Here is a 21,797-nt window from a genome sequence, read left to right as displayed (position 1 = left end):
ATAGATGATAGTTTTCCCTTGCATACATTTGACAGTAGAGCACTTAAGAAAAAGCAGATACAAGCTGATATTTTTAAAAAACTGTATTCACTTCTCAAGTAATTCAGTATCATGTTTTTTTTTTGTTTTAAAAGGGTAGAAAGGGGTAAGGGTTTAAAAATAGAAGTATTGTTCATTCTACACTAATCCAAATTATGGCAGTTTTAATGCTTGATCACAGAGACTTATCCTGAAGGCTGTACAATCACTTCAATCTGCTTGCATTAAACCAACTTTTTTTGTAGCTAAACATCTGAGAGAACTGCAACAGTTTCTTCAAAAACTGACTTCTACTCTAAATATTTTATTTTAAAAATTATTGCTTTATCATATATCTTACTAATACGTTCATTTATAATGTAACTGGCTATTACTACAAGACACATTTAACAACAACAACTGTGCTTCTATTACCATTCTTCTAGACAGATTAGTGCCCCATCAAGAGCGGTGAACAAGTTAGTGTTATTATTATCCCCACAATACAGCTGGGGAGCTGGGGCTGAGAGGAGTGGCTTACCCAAAGCCACCTACTGAGCTCATAGCAGTAGTGGGTGCCGAACCACTTAACCACCGTGCTATAGCAGCTCTTTGTCAAAATCTAGGACAAACAGATCTTCAGAATGAATACACCAACATGAAGCGGAGGGAGCATTGAACACTTAGTATTTTCTACATGCAAATGTAGAAATACTGAAGCATGTTACCTGCACTTCAAAGAGTTAAATGAAACCACAAACAGAAACATACACAACTGCATCAAACTGCCTTATGCTGAATTAGGCCCGTGGGCTATCAAAGAGTATGGTCTACTGTGGTGATGCTTTAGGGTATCAGGTACAAGCCTTTCACATCACCTAGAACTATTTGACCTTTTTAACCCTGGACATGCAATGTAGATTTTTTACTAGAGAGCTACAGCCACTCCCCTAGAAACACAGGAATCTCAATTAGGAATTTGGAAATTACACTATCATATTTGAAAGAAGAAACTGAACAGAACCTGGTCATAACAATGCTCTGGGGAAAAGATATAAGATGCTAAGAAAGTGATTTATTATAACCTTTAAGAAGGAAAGTTTCAGGTATCTCTAAGGTGTTTCTAAGGTGATTCTTGAAAGCTTATACCATGAAAATCTTGTTGGTCTCTAAGGTGCCAATGGACTCAAATCCTGCTGTTTAAGAAGGAAAGTAACAAAAAAAAGCTAAACACGTAAGAATCAAATACAGAGAACAGGAGCAACTAATAAGGTAGGCCAAAAGAACTTAGAAAACACGATTGTATGTTCAAAGAAAAGTAAACCCCTATGAGTGTCACTGATTAGAAACTGAATTAGGGGCTGCTCCTTAACCATGCTGATGCTTGCAAAGCAAGAGGCCTTCAATGAAAGTAAACATCTTAATTTTGTTTATTTATTTAAAATATCTATACTGTCCTTTGGGAGCTAACGAAAATACCTTAAAAAATAATTTGAATACAGTATTAAAATTAATTGAAACATCAAGCAAAATAGAATGAACCAGCAGCAAAGCAGGAACCTAAAAGACTGTATTCCCTTATACAAATAAAATTGTTTTAACTCACTGCCAGGAGGGAGGGTGCCAGACAAACTTTTCTGTAGAGACAGTTCCACACCCTGGGTGTAATTTCCGAGAAGGCCTGTCCCTGTTGTCACCTAAGGAGTGAACTAGACATAGCATCTGGCACAAGAACTGAATACTGCATGAGAGACACCACAGGAGGACAAATACAAATGACAAGGTCATTTCAATTCAGGAAAATAGCATGGGCAGGAACGCTGAAGCTTTTCTTCCCCTGATACCATGTCTTTAGCAAAAACAGGTCCTGAAATGCTTGGGAATTTCAGTTCCTTGATATCATCTTTGCATGCACAAAAATTAGAGTCACGTCTGAGGAATCCCAATTTGACATGCAACATATAACATATAGTTTGGACCTAACTTCCAACCACAGTTCACCTGAGTAACGTCTAATTAGCAGCTCAGGAAACTTGTCTGTCTGTTATCTGGGGAGTAGACATGGGCACAAACCAAAAAAACCCTGAACCACGTGATTTGTGGTTCGTAGCATTCCATGAACCACGAAAACAGAGTTGCACTTACCGTAACTGCTGTTCATTGATGTCTTCTGTGCAGACACACATGGGGACTAAACATGCACAGGCCTGCCAATTGGACCTTTTTTCTAGCTAAGTCTGCTAGAGGGCACTCGCCTCCCAGTGCACATGAGCGTGACTTCCCGCTGAAAGGCACTGGGAGGAGGCGCCCCCGACCCTCTAGTTCTCCTGAGCTGCCGGTCCCCACAGGTAATCACTGAAGGACACAGTGGGGTAGGAGGAAGGGTATGTGTGTCTGCACAGAAGATGTCAATGAACAGCAGTTACAGTAAGAGCAACTCTGTTTTCATTGTCCGTCTTCTGTGCAGCCCCACATGAGAGATTACCAAGCTTCTTTTCTGAAGGTGGGAGAGTTCTTCATTGAAACAAAGAATGGAGAACAGCTTGTCCCACAGCTGACTCTTTCCTCTCCATCACGTCTAGGGTGTAGTGTTTCACGAACATGTCCGGAGAAGACCACATGGCAGCACTGCAGATGTCTGCAAGAGGAACGCCCTTCAAACCCCCCGATGATGATGCCTGCGCTCTTGTGGAATGAGCTCGGACTTCGAGAGGACAAGGTACGTTAGTCAAAGTGTAACACTGTCTTATATTCGAAACAACCCAGTGGGAAATAGTTTGGGCAGGAGCCCTACAACCCCTCTTTGATCCAGCATAGCAGACAAAAAAATGCTTATCCTTTCTAAACTCCGAAGTATGCTGTAAATAGAAAAGTAAAGTTCTCCTAACATTTAAGGAGTGTAAAGCTCTTTCCGACTCTGAACTAAGGGTTGGAAAGAAAACAGGTAATACAATATTTTGAACCATATGAAACTGAGTAGACACCTTAGGCTTGAACTTAAGGTCAGGTCTCAATACAACCTTCCCACTATGAATCTTGCAAAAGATGAGCGGAGTGCCGCCAGTTCACTCACCCGTCTACTGGAAGTAATGGCCACCAGGAACGCCACCTTGCGAGATAAATCAGCAAGGGCACAGGTAGCTAACGGTTCGAACGGGGGATGCATGTGTTGAGACAATACCAACTGTAGAGACCATTGAGGTACTATCTCCTGAACTGGAGGAAATAAATTCTGGAGGCCCCTGAGGAAAGACTGACATACTGTGTGAGAAGACCGACTTGCCGTCTACCCATGGAAGGAAGGACGAAATAGCACCGAGATAAACTTTAATTGATGAATTAGACAAGCCTTCATCCTTTAGGGTTAACAGGAATTCTAATATGTCTGAAATTTGACAATTAAAGGGGTCCAATTCCTTGAGTGTGACCCACTTAACAAATCTATTCCATTTAAACGCATAGGACTTTCTAGTGTTCGGCCTCCTTGTGTTCAAGACAACCTCCGCTATTCTAGCAGAAAGCGACTATAATGCTCTACAAGCCACGCCGTCAACCTCAGTCTGGGTAGGTCATGAAACCATACCCCGTCGTGAGTGATTAGATCCGGTTGAAGACCAAACTGGTGGCTTCGCCCCCTGGATAGATGCAACACATGCTGGAACCAAGGTTGTCTGGGCCAGAACGGTGTTACTAATATAACATGAGATTTGTCTACCTGAATCATGCTCACCACCCAAGCAATTAGCAGGAAAGGAGGGAAAGTGTAGAACAGATGTCCTGTCCAAGCTATCTGAAATGCACCCCCCAGGGAATGACGACCCAGAACTCCCCTGGAACAGAAAGCCAAAGCCTTCTGTTTCCCTTCTTTCGCAAAAAGATCTATTTCCGGAATACCCCATTGCTTGAACACAGGTCCCAGGTATACATTTGTCAAAGACCACTCATGATTCTCCGATCTCGGTCTGCTCAGAACGTCTGCAGTTACATTTGTCATGCCTGGAACATGAACGGCTTGTAAGGAGACGCCCTTTTGGATGGCCCAATTCCAAATGCTCATGGCCTTCTTGCACAAGGTCCTGGGCGCTGTGCCTCTGTTTGTTCAGATAGAACATGGCGGTGCAGTTGTCCATAAGGACATGAACATTCTTGTCCCAAATGGTATCTGTAAATGATATAACGGCATAACGTATGGCACATAACTCCAGAACATTAATGTGTAATTGTCTCTCATGAACAAGCCATTTCCCATGTGAAGTCAGGGTCCCGCAATGAGCACCCCATCTCAAAGCTGAGGCATCAGTAGATATGGATACATCAATCTGAGGGGCCCCAAAGTCTATACCTCTCAAAAGGTTCATCTCCTCAGTCCACCAGGACAAAGAGCGCACAACCCTTCTGGGAATGGAATATTTCTTGTTCAAACCCTGGGTCTCAAAATCATGTACAGATAGGAACCATAACTGAAGCACCCGCATATGTAACCTTGCCCAAGGTGTGACAAATGTAGTTGCTGCCATCAAACCAAGTAAAGTCAGAATGGCCAAGGCAGATTGAAATCTACAGAGTTGAAAACGTCATACAAGACCAAAAATCCTTCTTGCTCTCTCAATCGGAAGGAACCCTCAGTTCACTGTGCCATCTAATACTGCCCCGATAAACTGAACCCATCTAGACGGGGTAAGGGAGGATTTCTTAAAGTTGATAATCAGAACCAATTTGTGACATGAAGTCACTATTAAAGCTACGAAATCTGGCAAGGCTTCCACTGACGATGCAGTAAGCAACCAATCGTCACGGTAGGGGTAAAGGAAACAACCCTGCCTCCTGAGGTGGGCTACTACGACCACCATACACTTGGTCAAGACCCTAGGAGCTGTAGAGAGGCCAAAGGGCAGGACCTGGTATTGATAAACGTTGCCATTACAGACAAAACATAAGAAACGCCTATGTGAGGGGTGAATAGCTATATGAAAATAGGCGTCTTTTAAATCTAAGATGGCAAACCAGGCATCCTGTGGGAGTAGCTGTAAGACCATGTTCAATGTCACCATCTTAAACCATGTCTGCTGAATATGCTTGTTAAGACTTCTCAGGTCTAAAATAGGTCTGGTACCCCCATCTTTCTTATCGACCAAGATTCTCCTGGGGAAACCTGATGTATCCCCCATGGCCAATAATTGGTCTACCTCCGCCTGTAAGCCCTCCAATGAGAAGCCTGACACATTATTAGGTAGAGTCTAAAACGGGAAACGTTCGAATTCAACTTTATAACCAAACTGAATGATACTTAACACCCATCTATCAGAGGTTATTTCTTCCCAAGCAGGGAAGAAGTTTGCCAATCTATCCCCAAAGACAACAGACAGTTCCAAGTCTAGTCAGAATTGTTTCTGTCCTGAAGCCTCTTTGCTAGGAGGATGTTGTTGGCTTTGCCTGCCACGGTTGTTAGGGCGCCATCTGTGAACCTGCCCCTGGTGAGATTGTTGGTGGTGGTAGCCATACTGAGGATACAGTTGGTATCGAGTGGCTCATCCTCTGTAAGACTGCTGGTCCAGACATTGTTGTCGATAAGAGTAGCGATGGTTAGGCAGGTATTTAGGGAATACACAGTACGAACAGGCAGTTAGGCGATCCTTCTTCTTTTGAGAGAGGTAGTCATCTGTTTTAGTGGAAAACAGAGTAGTTCCTTCAAACGGCAAGTCCTCTATCTTGCTCCTTGTCTCTAAGGGCTAAGCCGTGGTGCGCAACCAGACATGACGACGAATGACAACAGAGGATGCCAATGCTCTCGCTGATGTATCAGTGGCATTTTGACCCACAGTAATCTGCTGTCTAGAGAGTTTCAACGCCTCCTCCAGGATGATCTTTGAAAGAACCTTTTGATCCTGGGGTAACCTGTCAAAGAAAGATCTGATAGGCACCCATGATCGCTGTATAATTGGCAATCTTTATGTTGAGGGCAGCTGAGGAGTACAACTTTCTGCCCAGGGCATCCAGCTTCCGACTCTCCTTGTCAGAGGGTGTATGGTAAGAGCTCTGACGCTGAGGAGACTGCATCTCCTCCGTTACTAGCGACGAAGGAGGAGGGTGTTGAAAAAGAAAGGCACAAATGTCCTCTCTAGTTTTGTAGAGACCTTCCAGCCTCTTAGATGTAGGTTGAGTTGAAGCAGGCTTCTCACATATAGCATTGATGAGATCTACAAACCCCTCTATGATCAGAAAGGCCACAGTAGATAGATTCCCAGAATAAATGTATTTCATGATTTTATCTTTAGGATGGGGGTTGACAGCTGTCACCTCTATTTCTAAAGAGTGGGCCATTCTGTTCCATGTACATTCGGTAATCCTCAGTGGGGGAAACTTGGCCAGATCCAACAATTACCTAGTTGGGAGACAGATCCAATACAGGGCTAGGGCTCAGCTCCCTGCTTCTGTCAGACAAGCAGTAAGAGAGGGCCGACTCCGGAATGTTATAAGGTGGTCTCGCACCTCTATGTTCCTCGAAAGTTTCAAATCCTGAAGCGATCGAGTGGGCATGATAAGGCTCTCCCAGGTCGAGTCCATATCTGGAGAGGCATGAGCAATAGGATCCAGTTCTCGGAGAAGCCTGGTGGCGTAAATCTTGATCTGATTGCCAATGTTCATCCAACACATAACCGTCCTGAAGTTCGCCTTCCTCAGTTGAGGAGCGATAAAGAGGCAAGGCTGGTCAGGGAGAAGGCGTGCGTGGTGTAGACACCAAATGCTTAGTCTTATGATGAGCCTTCTTATGAGTAGGCTTGGACAGCTCCTTCAAGCATTCCCTCGACTCTGAGTGCCTTGACTTCAGCTGCTTCGGCTCCGATCTGGTCGGATCTGCAGGTTTCGGATCCGATCTCTTCTGAGCTAGCCTTGGTGACTTAGGTTCTGTGCTAGATGGTCGAGACTTCTTCCTCGGTTCCGAGGAACTCAACCTCGGAGTCTCTTTGCCCTCGTCAGATCGTCTTTTCTTTTTCTTAGGAGCACATGAAGGCATCGATTCTGGCACTGTCACAGACCCTGTCGGGGTACAGGACTTAGATGGCTCAGTCGGAACCTGTAACTCCATTTCCTGAGCCGAGACCGGTTCCATGTCGGATCCAAGGACGCCGTCCACTGATGGGATGGATGAAGGATCTGAGGTGAGTCAGCTGAAGGTAATACGGTTTTCTGGAGAGCCTGAATAGCTGTCGTCCCCACTGAAGTTGGGGAACAAATCTAAGGAACATCAGACACTCTCATAGCATGTTCCCACAGGAGAGCCTTAAGGTGCTTTGCTCTTCCTTGGGGGCAAACACTTTGCAGTGCTCACAAGTCTGCACGTTGTGGCCCTTGCCCAAGCACTCCAGACAGATAGAATGGCTGTCTGTCTTGGTCATCTTAGTAGCTCAGGTAGCGCACTTCTTAAACAAGGCTGTGTCAGCCATTGAAGGGAAAAATTCACTCACGAGGCCTAGGAAAAAACGCAATCTCTGACAAGCGGATCAAACTAGAATCTTCTTGACTGGCGGCAAAAAAGGAACTGGAGGGTCGGGGGTGCTGCCTCCCAGTGCCTTTTGGCGGGAAGTCGTGCTTATGCGCACTGGGAGGCGAGCGCCCCCTAGCAGACTTAGCTAGAAAAAAGATCTGATCGGCAGGCCTGCACATGCGCAGTCCCCATGTGGGGCTGCACAGAAGACGGACAATGAACTTCCAACCTTCTCCCAGTTCGTGGTTTGTGAGGCTGGAACCGTCGTGGAAGCTGTAAAATTGACAGACTCTTTTCCTGCTGCCCGGGCTGTCAGTTTTACATACCTCGCACTGTTCCAGCGCGGGGTCTGTGAAACTGACAGCCTTTTTCTCCTGCTGCTCTGTCTGGAACCGGCGCAGGGGCTGTGAAACTAACAGCTCCTTTCTCCTGCTGCTCTGGCAGCAGAAGAGGCTGTCATTTCACAGACCCCGTGCTGGAACCAGCGTGGGGTCTGTGAAACTGACAGCCTCTTTTCCTGCTGCCCGGGCTGTCAGTTGTACAGACCCCGCACTGTTCCAGCATGGGTCTGTGAAACTGACAGCCCGGGCAGCAGGAAAAGAGGCTGTCAGTTTCACAGACCCCACACCAGTTTCAGCCCATCAGCTGAACCCAGTGCAGGGTCTGTGAAACTGACAGCCCCTTTCTCCTGCGCAGGGATTGTCAGTTTCACAGACCCCATGCTGGATTCAGCTGATGGGCTGAAACTGGTGTGGGGTCTGTGAAACTCTGAACCGGCCACGGAACGGCTGGAAAAATTCTTTTGTTCCATGCAAACGAAGCAGCCATTCCATACGGAATTTTGTTCCACGGTTCGTTTCGTGCCCATCTCTGCTGGGGAGATATATAATTGATCTCTTCTTTGGAATAAGACACTAACTAGTTTTCAATCTTCCTAGTGGCTTAACTGGTTAGTGAAACTGTTCTAAGGTCTAAGCTAGACATCACACCACAGTTCCATAGCTAATCATGCACAAGGCTAATAAACCTGCCCATGTAGCCCCCAATTTATTTCCCTTCCTCCTTCTTTACAGGGTTCTTCAGGGGAAAGAAATCCATAAACCTCTTGCTTGTATGCTTTTCCATTTTTGTTTCTGAGCCAAGGAAGTGAAGGCAGAAAGCTCATCCTTTAAAGTACTTGGAAACAAAGGGGACAGCAACCAACAGGTGGCAAAAGAAGGGACATCTGACTCTAAAGCATACACTCTATTGTTGGTCTCTAAGGTGCCACTGGACTCAAATCCCGCTGTTCTACTACTGACCAACAAGGCTACCCAACTAAACTTTCTTTCTATATACCATCTCAAGTAGTTCTGCAGAAGACGAATGCGGAAAGGCACACTGGGAATATCTACCATCTTTGTGTGCTTATATGCCAGTCTTCTGTCTCCCTTTCTTTTAATTTTCTGCATAATTTCCCAGCTTGAAAAGGCAAAATGATGAGGAAATGGCAAACAGAGGAAGAACATTCCTCAGACACTCTTCTACCTCTCCGTATTTTCACTCAAAAACATGAGCATTAAAATAGGGAATTGTGACTAAATTTGACAATAGCAGGTGGAAGTGGGGCTTGGCCTTCCTACTTCCACCTGCCAAACAGATGGTTACACTAAATGCATGGCTGGTGACAAAACTGCAGATGTGCATTGCTCCATCTAACCCACCAAGCATCTAGAAGAATTCCCTATGATTCAGTGCCACATCCCATTTTTTCCCCTATCCTGTCAATGTCAACTAACAGTGTAAAGTGGGAAAGAGAAGAGGAGCACAGAGCACTACAATGTTAGGACAAGGTAAATGGAAGAAATGGAGGGGAGCTAAGTGTATGACTGGCAGGTTTGGTAGCAGCCACATCTGCATAATTTCTAGCTCAGTCCCAAAAGAGAATGGTAATGTTTAAAAATCTACTGATAAAGCTGAACAGTGCGTTAAAGAAAACTCACATGATTTCAATTACTAAATGAAACTGAGACCTGTTGTTTAATACTTGGGTAACGTTAAACTAAATTCACAACAGAATTCTAGAATAATTTAACATGATGCAAACTCAGTAAAGCAATTAACAAATGAAAACAAGTGTTTCAGACTTTGCTGTATATAAAGGTTTTGCATTGCATGATTTCAAGCAAATCTAAATTAAATGTGAAAATGAGTATGACTTACAAAGATGGAAAAGACTGAATGCACTGGTGTGTGTACAAGGAGACTGGCTTATTGGTTTCTCCTTTAAGAAAAATATGCATGCATGTGCTTTTAGTCAGTTTGAGAGCCAGTTTGGTGCAGTGGTTAAGAGCGCGGGGCTCTAATCTGGATAACTGGGTTTGATTCCCCACTCTTCCACGTGAAGCCAGCTGGGTGACCTTGGGTCAGTCACAGCTTCTAGGAGTTCTCTCAGCCCCACCCACCTCACAGGGTGTTTTGTTTTGGGGATAATAATAACATACTTTGTAAACCACTCTGAGTGTTAAGTCATCCTGAAGGGCGGAATATAAATCGAATGTTGTTGTTATAATTATTATATTAGTCAGATTTTTGTTGGATTCTCGTTAGCATTCTATAGAATGCTAAGGTACCACTACTTGTACATGGCTTCTTGGAAATGAAAACTTATCAAAAGAAATGTTCACAAAAATAAAGTGAATGCATGTAATTTTCAGTGTAGAATAAACCAGAAGCTTATGTGGTACTTAGAAAGACCTTTCTATGAATATTTTAGTCACTCTGTGCTAAAAATGAAGCATTTAAAAATTTGTCCTACATACATTCAAGCACTTACCACTGCCTAATCTGAGAAGCAGTACATCCTGTAGCCGTCTGTTTAAGTCTCTGAGCTCCTTCATTTCTGACACTAATGTCCCATACTCCTTTAGCTTTTTTGCTTGCTGTACAAGCTGCCTCCTTGTTCTCTCAAGTTCTTGTTGAATGTGTCTCATTTCTTCCTGCTGTTGCTGATAACTTCTTAGCAACTCCTCATAAAGGACCCGAGGAACTACAGCATCGTCCATATTGTTCATCCTTTCTGAAGACTCCATAAATGTTGCCTCAGGACTGGAATTACTACTGAGACTCATTCCATTCTGTTTTTCAAGGCGTGCAACAACTGCTTCAATGCTTTTGTGTGTACCATCATTTTGCTTTCTTCCATCTTGTCTCTGTATGTCACAAGAAAATTAAGTGTTAATATACCAGGACAGGTAGCCTGCTATAGAACTCTATAGTTAATGAAAAGAGTTGACAACAGAAAGCCGAGCTGAAGCACTCATAGAAAAAGACCATCTTGAACTATACCCAATATAAAATTACTTTTATTCACAAAACAAATGTGCATATATGTTAGCACTAACCTTCTAGTCGGCTGTCCTTGATTACAATCAACAACTGTAGGCCTTAAGACACACAAATATGCACACATCAAAGAGTCAAAGAGTCAAAGACTCTGGTACAGCGAGTGTTTTGTATGCAATGGTAATTTGCCACCATATGTATGGAGGGTCCTTCCTTACATTTTGGGAAAAAGGAAAAACCCAAGGGGTGCCTTACTCCTGATCAAACTGCCTCCCTCAACCCCATATTTTGTCGCTGCTCCTTTCTCTTGGAGTGGGATTTATTATTCAAGACATAATAAAACAATCTTAAACAGCTAGATGTTTCAACATTATTGTCACAGAGTTAACATTAAATTATGGGTGAAAGATTTATATTATCTGAACAAAATTAGATTATTTGTATGGGTAAAATGATTTATAATAGATATATTTGACCTTCTGATATTTAAAACTTCCTTGCAAAGGTATTAGAAGAATATTATTCTCCTTCTGTGTTTAATTAAATATTTTTCTATACATCCATCAAAACTATTAGTTGAGATAAGGGACTAAAATGATAACTGTCCAATCCAGAAGATATTCAATGATTTTTTCCAAGCAGAGTGACTACAAGATATAAAAAAAGGAAATATGAATCCTCTTAGGAAGACAATATGCCTACATAAAAAAGAAATTTGGAAATCGTTTCTAATTGAATTAAACAAATTTGAAAAATGGTTAAAGATTATTTTTTTTTAAAAAAAAGCTATGACCAGAACAGAAAATAGACTATACTTCAGGTTTTAGAATCTAAATTAGACAACTGAGAAGAAACCTAAATTAAGCAGTGTCCCTGTTGAAGATTTAAAGGGATAAGATATAAAATATTCAATAAAGACTGATAGATTAGAAAATGCTTTTAAATTTTTGGAACAAGACTTTATAGACATAGAGGATGAAAATAAACCCACTGAGGCAATGGTTAATTGATTAAGCAAATCTAATTTCAGGATCCAGATCCTCAAAGGAATAGAAGGATCTAACTTGGAAGACCACCTTATTGATCTATTTACAGGACACTTGGAATCAGATTTCAACAAAGAACTAAAAATCGAGACAGACAGCCTTTAGAATCAATAATAGAGTATCTCGGGGGGGGGGGATCTACCAGAGACATTCTGGTTAAATTTGTTAATGCAAATATTAGAAATAAGGTCTCAGAAACCCTTAGGAACAATCTAGAATTAAAGATAGATGATAAAAAAATATTACTCTTAGAAGAAGAAAAATATTTCAAATTTTTAACTGAGAGAGAAAAGAGAATATTGTATACAAGTAGGGATTCCCATTTAAATTATTGGTCCAACATAGTGAAACAACTATTGTAATAATATCTGTGATGTATGTAAAATAGTTTTGGGAATTATTGGATACAAAAGAGGAGTGTAAGCAGAAGTTTTAAATGAAACACAATGAACAGGGGAAGAAGAGCAGGAGACTACCAGAAGAGACTCAGTTTCATACAACTATAGTGTAATAGGCTGATTCTCATTCTTGAAAAAATTTAGTGAAGCATGTCTATTTTGAAATTAATTTCAGTTATTGTTAAAGTCTTGATAGCCCATTTAAAAGAAAAGAATTTATAAAATACTACAGGAAGACAAGTCAGATATAAATATCTGTAAGAGAGATATCTGAAAAGTGACCAAGAGAAGTACCTGGAAAATGTTGTTAACAGGTATGTATCATGCCATGGCTAAGAATGAAATTATTGCATTTCATAAAAAAAAATTAGCTGGAGATATTAATGGTTTTGAGTGGAGAAAATACAATTTCTAGTGCCCCATCTCACAACAGGACCTCCAAAATATTTAAGGACTGGCTGAATTTGCCTAATTTAATAGATGTATATAGGCATGAATTCCCAACTCAGAAAGATTACACTTTCTTTTCTCAACAACGTAACTCTTGTGAATAGATTATGGATACTAGTATGCAAAAAAAAACCCTTAGTGAAACAGCAATTGGTTAAATGATATACACAGATCAGTCTCCAGTAATATTAAGGATGAAGCTTAATCAGTCAACTAATAAGAAGGAATGTAGGATAAATAATATGCTGTGATACATAGCAGAAATATTATAGAGAAACTGAAGGGAGAAACTATAAACTTCTTTAAGATCAATGATACTTAAGAAATCAAGTACATTACAGTCTGGGAAATATTTCAAGCCTACATTAGGGACATTTTAACTTCTCTACTCAGTTACCAGAAATGACTTAATAGAACTTAAAATAAATGAACAGAAACATATGGAAACTATAAATATATACAATAAACTTGCATAGGAAACTGCCAAAAACAAACTAAAAATATATAATGCTCATCTGACAGAAAGATGCTTACTTTATTTCAAACAAACTATTTTTGAGCATGGAAATAAACCTGGAGAAATGCTGGAAAATATTTTAGCTAATAAAAAGGAAGTCCATGCCTATGAGAATCAAGAGCAACAAAGGCACTAGTTTACGCTTGCAAATAGTAAATGAATTTAAAAATGACTTTGAAAAATTTTTAGGTCAAAAAACCCCAAACTGGATGGGATAATGAATCTCTCTTTCAATTAATTTCAGAAGAACAAAGAAAGTTCTTAAATAAGCCTATTACAAAAGGAGAAATATTAGATACAATTACAAATCTGAAAACTGACAAATCATCAGTTCCAGACAGACTTTCTAAATAATTTTATAAAATTTGTGCCGATAAACTGGCTCAATTTTTTGGAGAAATTATATTCACTTAGACTGGAGTCTGAGCTACCTTCTAAATCATGGGCAGAGGCTTGTATTAGTAATACATAAGGAAGAGGGAAGGATCCTTATTGAGTTAAGTCATACCATCTCTTTTCACTTTTAAATGCTGATTATAAAATTTTATCAGCCATTCTGGCAAAACATGTAAATCTGTCTTTAAATAATGGGAAAAGAGCAAACAGGCTTTGTAAAAACAGACTAATATTCTGGAATACTAGGAGAGGCTTACAAATGTATTAAATTTAGAAGACATGCAAAAGTACCCTACAGTATTTTATTTTGGAGATGCAGATGCAGAGAAAGATTTCAATAAAACTGATGGGGTTTGGTATGAACAGGAAGTGCTAGGACTAAGAGCCTTTGGAATAGGAGTTAATTTGTGCAAATGAATTGGCTTGATATATCATTCATAATCCATCTGCAAAGGTACAGATTAATGATTGATATTCTAATAATTTTCATCTTCAGTGTGGGGTAAGGCAAGGATGTCCGATGCCACTTCTTTTATACAAGCTGGCAATACTAGCAATAAAGATATGCCAGAAAAATGCTATTCAGGGAATTAGATCCTGAAGTACTGTCAAAAATTATTGTTATATGCAGACAATATAGTTTTACCCTGAAGAAACCTCAACAGTCTATAGAGAAGTTATTTTAAGAATTTAGGAATTTTTAGTCAGATGTCAAATTATAAAATCAACTTTGATAAATCAGTTTAATTGGGATTGTGGGTAAAACAAAATGTCAAATCAGAGATTTCCACTCCCAAAGCAAGTTAAGAATATTAGTTATCTAGGCATTCTATTTTCTGATGATCTAAAAACAACAGCGAATGACAGTATTAATCCATGAGTGAAAAAAGTAGAGAGAGATCTAAAAACATGGAGTAACTATATGAGTTCCGCGCTAGGATGCACAGCCATTCTAAAAGTAGATTCTACATAGAATTGTTTGTGTTTATGGTCCTTTGTTAGTGAACCGACTTCTGTTATCCAGAATACATTGTTTATTAGGTTTATTTGGGACAATAATATACCTATCTAAAATCATGCATCAGCTTTGGAAAAATGGTGGAATGGCAGCAATATCAAAAAATATTATGTCTCTAAATTAGCTGCAATTTCTTATTGGTCTGGAAGGGTCATCCATAAGTATTTGGGGACTTGAGCAATCAGGTATTGACATATCTTTACCAGTCTGAATGCAGAGAAATAAAAAAAAAATGATAGTGGAAGAAATATCCATTTGGCTTTAGTGCCAGCCTGGGAAAAACTTGGGTTTACAGCACTCAATATGTATGCCGGTGTTATCAGCTAAAGGTTTTTTATCAGGGAATGTTTATGCTCTGGTTAGATTTGGAGTTAATAAGATTGTTTGATTTTATAAAAGAATGACACTTTATATATACGGAAGCAATACAAAAAGAAAATGGGATACACTTTTTAGAATGGCAGTGTCTCCAGATTAGAAGTTTCATAATTACCAAAAAGGCACAAATAGATTTATTTCAATCAAAAGGCTCTGAAATTAGTCTGAATGAACCAGAAAAACATCAGAAACTATTATCTGTTATATATGGGTTATTAGTAAGAGTAGATGAGAATCTGTTTTATAAAGCCAGATGAGGAAAAGATTTATTGATTAATATCTCAAGGGAAGAATGATATAATTTGCATAGAAACATCTTCAAATGTTCCTAGAACATAAATTTAAAAAATTGAAAATAATGTATAGATGGTAATTATCACCAGACAAAAATGCAAAAATAGGGATGGACCTTCTAAAAGATGCTTGAGATGAAATAGTAAAGGGAGCTTCTTTTTGCATACATAGTGACATGCTGTAGCAAAAAATATTGGCAGAATGTATTTAAAACATTATAAAGGAAAAATCACAATATGACCCAAAAATAACTCTTTTGGGGTTTACCCTTGTTAGCTGAAAGTAGGGATTAGAAATTTAATTAAGAATCCATTAGTAGCTGCTCAAATGATCTTGGAAAATACTGGAAAAAAGATACACCTCCTAGGCCTATAGTCTGGATATGCAACACCTGGATTATGATGCTGATGAACATGGTAACAGGCAGACCGGAGATAGAAAAATGTGCAAGAAATTTTTATTAAGATTTGGCAGCTATTTATTATGTACTGAAATGTAATTAGTCTAGAGGAGAACATTAAAGAGGAAATTCTGCAATGTACATGATTATGTGTTGGATTATGTTGTTAACCTAAAATATAGTTTTTGTTACCTATAGGTCTATTTTAGGTTAACCTAAAATATAGATTTTGTTACCTATAGGTCTATGATATTGTAGCTAGGTCGTATCTGCTGCTTAGCTCTGTGATTCTATTTGGTTAATTGTAAATATGTTTGTTTATGTAAATAAAGAAATATAAAATTATGGAAGTTAGATATTTCTATCTCCTAAAAGTAGAGAACTATTCCTACAGAAAGTTGTGTGCCTTGCATCAAACTTTTCTATGATAGAAAATAAAAACACACATTTTATGTTCCTTTGTTTCACCTCACTGGAACTACATTTTCTCAGTGGATTTGGTAGCCAACAACCCACTGAACATGGGTCAAAAATTCTCTGCAAAATTTCCTACAGACTCTCTTTATCAGAATGCATTTAAAGGCACATATGTACAGTACTTTTCACACTCTCTTGATTGAAGAGTATGTGGTTGTAATTTACATGTTTTGCATAACTATTTTTTTCTTTTCCAAGAAGGCTCAAAATGACTGAAAGAAATTAGTGGTCATGCAAAAAATGCAGACTAGACATTATAAAGAATCTGTAACGAGGTGTTTTTTAAATATTTTACTTGTGTATCTAATTTTTAAGCAGCCCCAAATTTTAGCACATCAGCTGCTCATTATACACCAACACTTTCCTCTCTTAGCTTGCTATCACATATTGTGAAATAATCAGTCATATCTCCATAGAATTAATGTGTCTGGGACAAAAGGTTTCTGGCCCCCTCCTTTGCCTAGCAATAATACTGGTTACAATTCCTTACAGATAAGCACCTCATTTAAACTCCATGCAAAGTAGATGTGGAGCAAAGTGCTTACAACAATGTATTTTAAAACAACGACTCTGTACATTTGCAGGGGAAAATGATGTCTGTGGCAGCATTTCAGAGAAACAGTATATACCAAGTGACTGTACAAATATTCACAAGTGATTCCATCATATTTTGATGTCTTTGCTGAAGTTTATTTTAATTTGTAGTACAATAAAAACAGGCAGATAAGTGGATAGAAAAGAGGGTCCCTATAATGTGACAATAATATTAAATACTTACAGGAGCAGCACTTCAATGTTGCTTAAATTCTCAGAGCTGTGTCAAATGATAGGTATGTTCTTTGAGACAAAATCAGCACTGAAAACTGTCATGGTGCATGTTTTTATACAAGCTATTAATGATGGCTAAAGCACAGTTCGTTGATGAACACATTTTCACACTGGTCTTCAGAGCAACTGTTTTATTTCAAAATCTGCTGTCGTGTCACCAGCATTATTTATTTAGTATATTTTTATTCTGCTCTCCTCTGCAAAATGCACAAGTCTCGCCCTTCCTCCATTTTATCCGTAACTGTGAGTTAAGTGAGAGTGAGTGGCCCAACATCACCTAGTGAATTTCATAGGAGAAAGGGAATTTGAACTTGGGTCTCCCAGTTCCTTGTCTAACACTTATCACTATGACATACTGGCCAGCAACCAAAACATCACAAATTCAGAGGTACGATATTCTAAAAGAAAGCTTTGATACTAGATATTAGTTGGAAATTAAAAGTATAAATATGATCAAATATAACAGATACATTAAATAACATTAACTATACAAGATATTAAACAGTGTATCTTGGGGAATTTCACACATATGTATCACTTAGAAAAAGAATCAGTATTGCTGAACTTTGTGCTATCTTGAATGAATGAAGTTACTTCCCAAGGTCAATAAATGGTACTCTGTACCACAAACTAACACAAGAAAATATATATGATAGCATGCAGCCCCCAAAATTCAAAGATTTCCTGAGGACTTTGTTGAACATCTGGCCAGTGGAATTCTAACAGCTGCATGCTGGCTGGCATACAGGAAGAGAAGTCAAATTAACATCTTGAGATCGCAAAAATGATTCTCTAGTATATTTTTCCTGAACTATAATTAACAATCATGGAATACAAATAATCTGTCAAGAGGAAGAACCAAACCAAACTTGCTTTTCTAAGAGGAATCCCTGCATCTATTTGTAGTTAGTATCTTTCATTCGTTTTATAATGCAGTGGGTCATATCTGTGGACAGTATAATGGCCATCATCCATTATACTGACTGTAATAATAAACCTGCTTGTATCTCAGAAATGGGTATGTGTGGTAAGAATGAGCTACTAATTCCCCTAATTGGGAAATCCCTGGACCATTACAAGAATAGATCAGACCTCCTCTAAAGTTCAGGTACGGCTGAACTAGCTTGTTACTGCCCGCTATAACTGGCTTGCTACTGCCTGCCATCCCTTCCTCACTGTTCTATCCCTTGTCATTCCTGGGCAAAATTCAGCATTTAGTGTTTTTAATGCTATAATGTTAAACTTGATATCCAAATATGCTGACAATCCTGTTGTGACTGTATGAGACCATGTCTGTTTTAAAAAGCCCAATTTATTTTATCACAAAATATTTCAACTTTTATTTTTACCTACCTCTCAGATGGCAAAATTAAGATACCTGTTCTAGTAGGGTGCAGTTTGCAGTTATCTCTCAAGTACTAGAAGAATTTGCTTGTACAAACTAGCAATGCCATCCTAAGCAGACTTCTATCCTTCTAAGTCCATTGACTTCAATGAAGATAGGTTAACTCTGCTCAAGAAATCACTGTATAGTAACTATCTTTTTTAAATTCCATTTTTATGCCAAATAGCACATATTATATGCTTAGTTATAAACAGTGAGTTTTATGTTGTTAAGGCAGCAAAATAAGCTTATGTTTGATAGGAAAGTAAGTATAACATATATGTAAGTATAACATATATTTCAATTTTTCCAAAATTTCTCCTCCAACTCCCAGAAAAAATAGGGAAAAACTTTTTCTCAGTAGTTCTTGCGGATTTTCCGGGCTGTATAGCCGTGGTCTTGGCATTGTAGTTCCTGACGTTTCGCCAGCAGCTGTGGCTGGCATCTTCAGAGGTGTAGCACCAAAAGACAGAGATCTCTCAGTGTCACAGAGATCTCTGTCTTTTGGTGCTACACCTCTGAAGATGCCAGCCACAGCTGCTAGTGAAACGTCAGGAACTACAATGCCAAGACCACGGCTATACAGCCCGAAAAATCCACAACAACCATCGTTCTCCGGCCGTGAAAGCCTTCGACAATATATTTTTTTCTCAGTACTTCAAAATTTCTGAAAATTTTACATCTTTCTTTGTGAGACATAACAAATTATGTTCCAATAAACAGCAGCACAAAATGCCATGCTCAGTAAACATCCAGGCCTTAAGAATGAAGCCAACTAAGCACTTTCTGCATCTAACAAGCCTAGGGCTGCCAGATCACCCTGTTCTCCCAGCGGGAGGCAGGGGACCTTTTCCCCTTCTTCCTCACGTGCACAAAGCATGTGTACACTCCCGGCCTGCACTATCTGGGCAGGACTGGGCCTGCAAAAGAGTGCAGCACCACCCAGGAGCGCATCCCCGGGAGGCATGTTCCTCCCCCACCAGCCAGGTAAGTGGGGGCGGGGGGTGGAGGGTGGGAGTGGGGGATCCCCCACCCCCAGCGGGGGATACTGGCAACCCTAAACAAGCCCTCCCCACTGCTATTACTCCTACCTCTTTCACAAGGGAAAGTTTCTTGAAGGAGGGGGAGAACTGACAGAAAGAGGTAGGAGAAAGCTTCCTCAAATTTGTTTTTTCCACAAGCTTCAACAGTAGTTGAGCTGCTCTGAAAAACTTTTTAGACAGTCCTCAGAGAAAACTTATGGTACTGAGATTATCCACAGTTGTCAATAACAGAATAATACAACTAACAGAAGACAGCAGACAGTCCAAAGTCAAATTCAGAATAGAATCTCTTCAATTATATACGTATAATCAAGTTATTGAACAAAGATGAACATAGATTCAAAACCAAAGCATAGCCTGAATGGAAATGGGAATCTACAGTCCATCACTGGACCTTGTTGCAACAAGAGAAAACCACCATGACAAGAATATAAAGCAATGTCAAATATGGCTCCAAATACATGAAAAGTGAAATATCACACTAATTTCCTTTGTTTTTGGTCCTCTACTGGAAGCGTAATTGATCCTTTCAAAGATGGTCCAGAATGTTGAAGTTCAGGTGCTTGCACAGGTGCAGTTACAGATGACTTACTATCTGCTGAGCAGAAAGGTGACGCTGCACTGATAAACTTCTAGCAATCACGTTCTGCTACTCAGAAAATTCTCACTCTCAAAGGAACAACATGAGAACACACACACATAATGTTCTCTGCAAATCTATTGCTTTTCACTGCATTCAGACATTTTTATAAGACTTCTAATAGGCCACAGCTAGAGAAATTATAAGGAAACCTTGCCCTGTTCTCTGGGATTAGTTTCTTAGCCTCTAGATAATGTCTTATGGGTACTGTGGCAATTCCAAAGAAATTGGACAGAACAGTTCTGTCAACATAAAAACAATGCCTTGCTTTTTTCCTGAAAGTGGTGTAAATCTTAGATGGCATGGCTTCCAGCTAAGAAGTATATGATGATCTTTCAACATTTGGTGAGCCTACAGGCACAATTTATTATGCAGAGCTAAATCGGCAGCAAAATATAAACAGACTAGTTTGGGATTTGGCACAGATCAGGGTCCTGTTATCATCATAAAGAATGTGAACTATTGCCACTGAGCAGCTGGCTGTTCTCAAGCTATTAGAATATTTGGAAAGTAACAGAAAACCACAGTTCAGTGTAAAAAGCTTTCTGATGATGAAAAAGTAGTAGTTCAGAAAGGTTTCTTTAAAAGACATGTGGAAGGAATATTTGCAGTCTACAGGCAAGGATGTCACCATCAACATAGACTATAGATGGTCATTAGTGTACTGTACATTTTCGGTGACAGATTTAAGATGAGATGACAACAAATGTGAGAATAAGTATGTTTAGAATATTGGTATAGAACTGGGGAGATGTGGACAATGTGCCAAGGTCAGCAAAACATCAAAAACAATAGAGGGCAAAGCAGGAGTCTGCAGTGGGAGAAAGAAACTGTCCCAAACCGCTCCTCCTTTTCTAACAACAGGAGTGTCCTTCCACCATCAGAACAATTGGTGACATTGAGCCAATCTCCCTCTCCTAGTCTAACTTACCTAATAGGATTGTTTTGAAGATAAAACTGGGGATGAAGGGGGAAAGCTTTTTGATTAAATGGTGTGATAAAAAATTAAGAAAATAAAAGGAAAAATAAGTGTACTACTTTGCGTTTTGCGGAAGACTTTACAGAAAAACCGTTACCTAGTATCATTATTTACTAAGAAGATCATGCTCAATAGTAATGCCACAAAACAGCAAATTACTAATTACAACAGCAGCATGAGTTAGCAGAAGGGGTACTGCTTCCCCTTTTGTCCATAAGAGAAAATATAGCTATCAGCATGATGACTAGTTATTTGGCACCTGACAGTACACCCAAGATAGTACCATAGTACATGAACTGTCAAGCACTGAGGTACTCTTGGTCCTAGCACAGACTCAGGTAAATAAAGGATGTACACTCGTGAACATATGAAGTTGCTTTATACAGACTACCTGATGCTTCTAACTGGAGAAACCAGGGATTGAGTTTGGATCTTCTGAAAACAAAACAGATGCTTTATCATTCATCCAAGCCCCCTTCTCCCGGTAGGAGAATACTGACTGGAAAAAAAGATCAGTCGAAAATTCAGAATGAGAACTTTTAGTATGCTGTTTTCAAGTTCCAAAAGGAATACTAAAATATGTTTTTCTGTGGAATTCTGGAAGAATCTGATGCTGCAGCAGTACTGAAGCTAACGGTATAGATCTAAATAGTCGATTTAAAGGAAAAACCATTGGGAGTTCCACGTAAAATCAGGATGTGACTATATTCATATTTGTTTT

At 39.6% G+C, this 21,797-nt stretch overlaps 2 protein-coding genes across 2 annotated transcripts in view; both read right to left on the bottom strand.

The window, feature by feature from the left end:
* The window catches only part of AGBL4 (AGBL carboxypeptidase 4), a 2,119,283-nt gene that overhangs the window by 781,974 nt on the left and 1,315,512 nt on the right, over positions 1 to 21,797 (bottom strand). The gene's annotated exons all lie outside the window — the stretch shown is intronic.
* Positions 1 to 21,797, bottom strand: part of BEND5 (BEN domain containing 5) — a 63,415-nt gene that overhangs the window by 13,370 nt on the left and 28,248 nt on the right. Inside the window, exon 3 of the mRNA XM_054979844.1 lies at positions 10,320 to 10,695. Coding sequence (XP_054835819.1) covers positions 10,320 to 10,695 — 376 coding nt within the window. The remainder of the gene's footprint in view (positions 1 to 10,319; positions 10,696 to 21,797) is intronic.

This window comes from Eublepharis macularius, chromosome 5 (assembly GCF_028583425.1).
Source record: "Eublepharis macularius isolate TG4126 chromosome 5, MPM_Emac_v1.0, whole genome shotgun sequence".
Taxonomy (NCBI): Eukaryota; Metazoa; Chordata; class Lepidosauria; order Squamata; family Eublepharidae; genus Eublepharis; species Eublepharis macularius.
The sequence above is the reverse complement of the archived record's forward strand: the minus strand, read 5'-3'. Positions and strand labels throughout refer to the sequence as shown.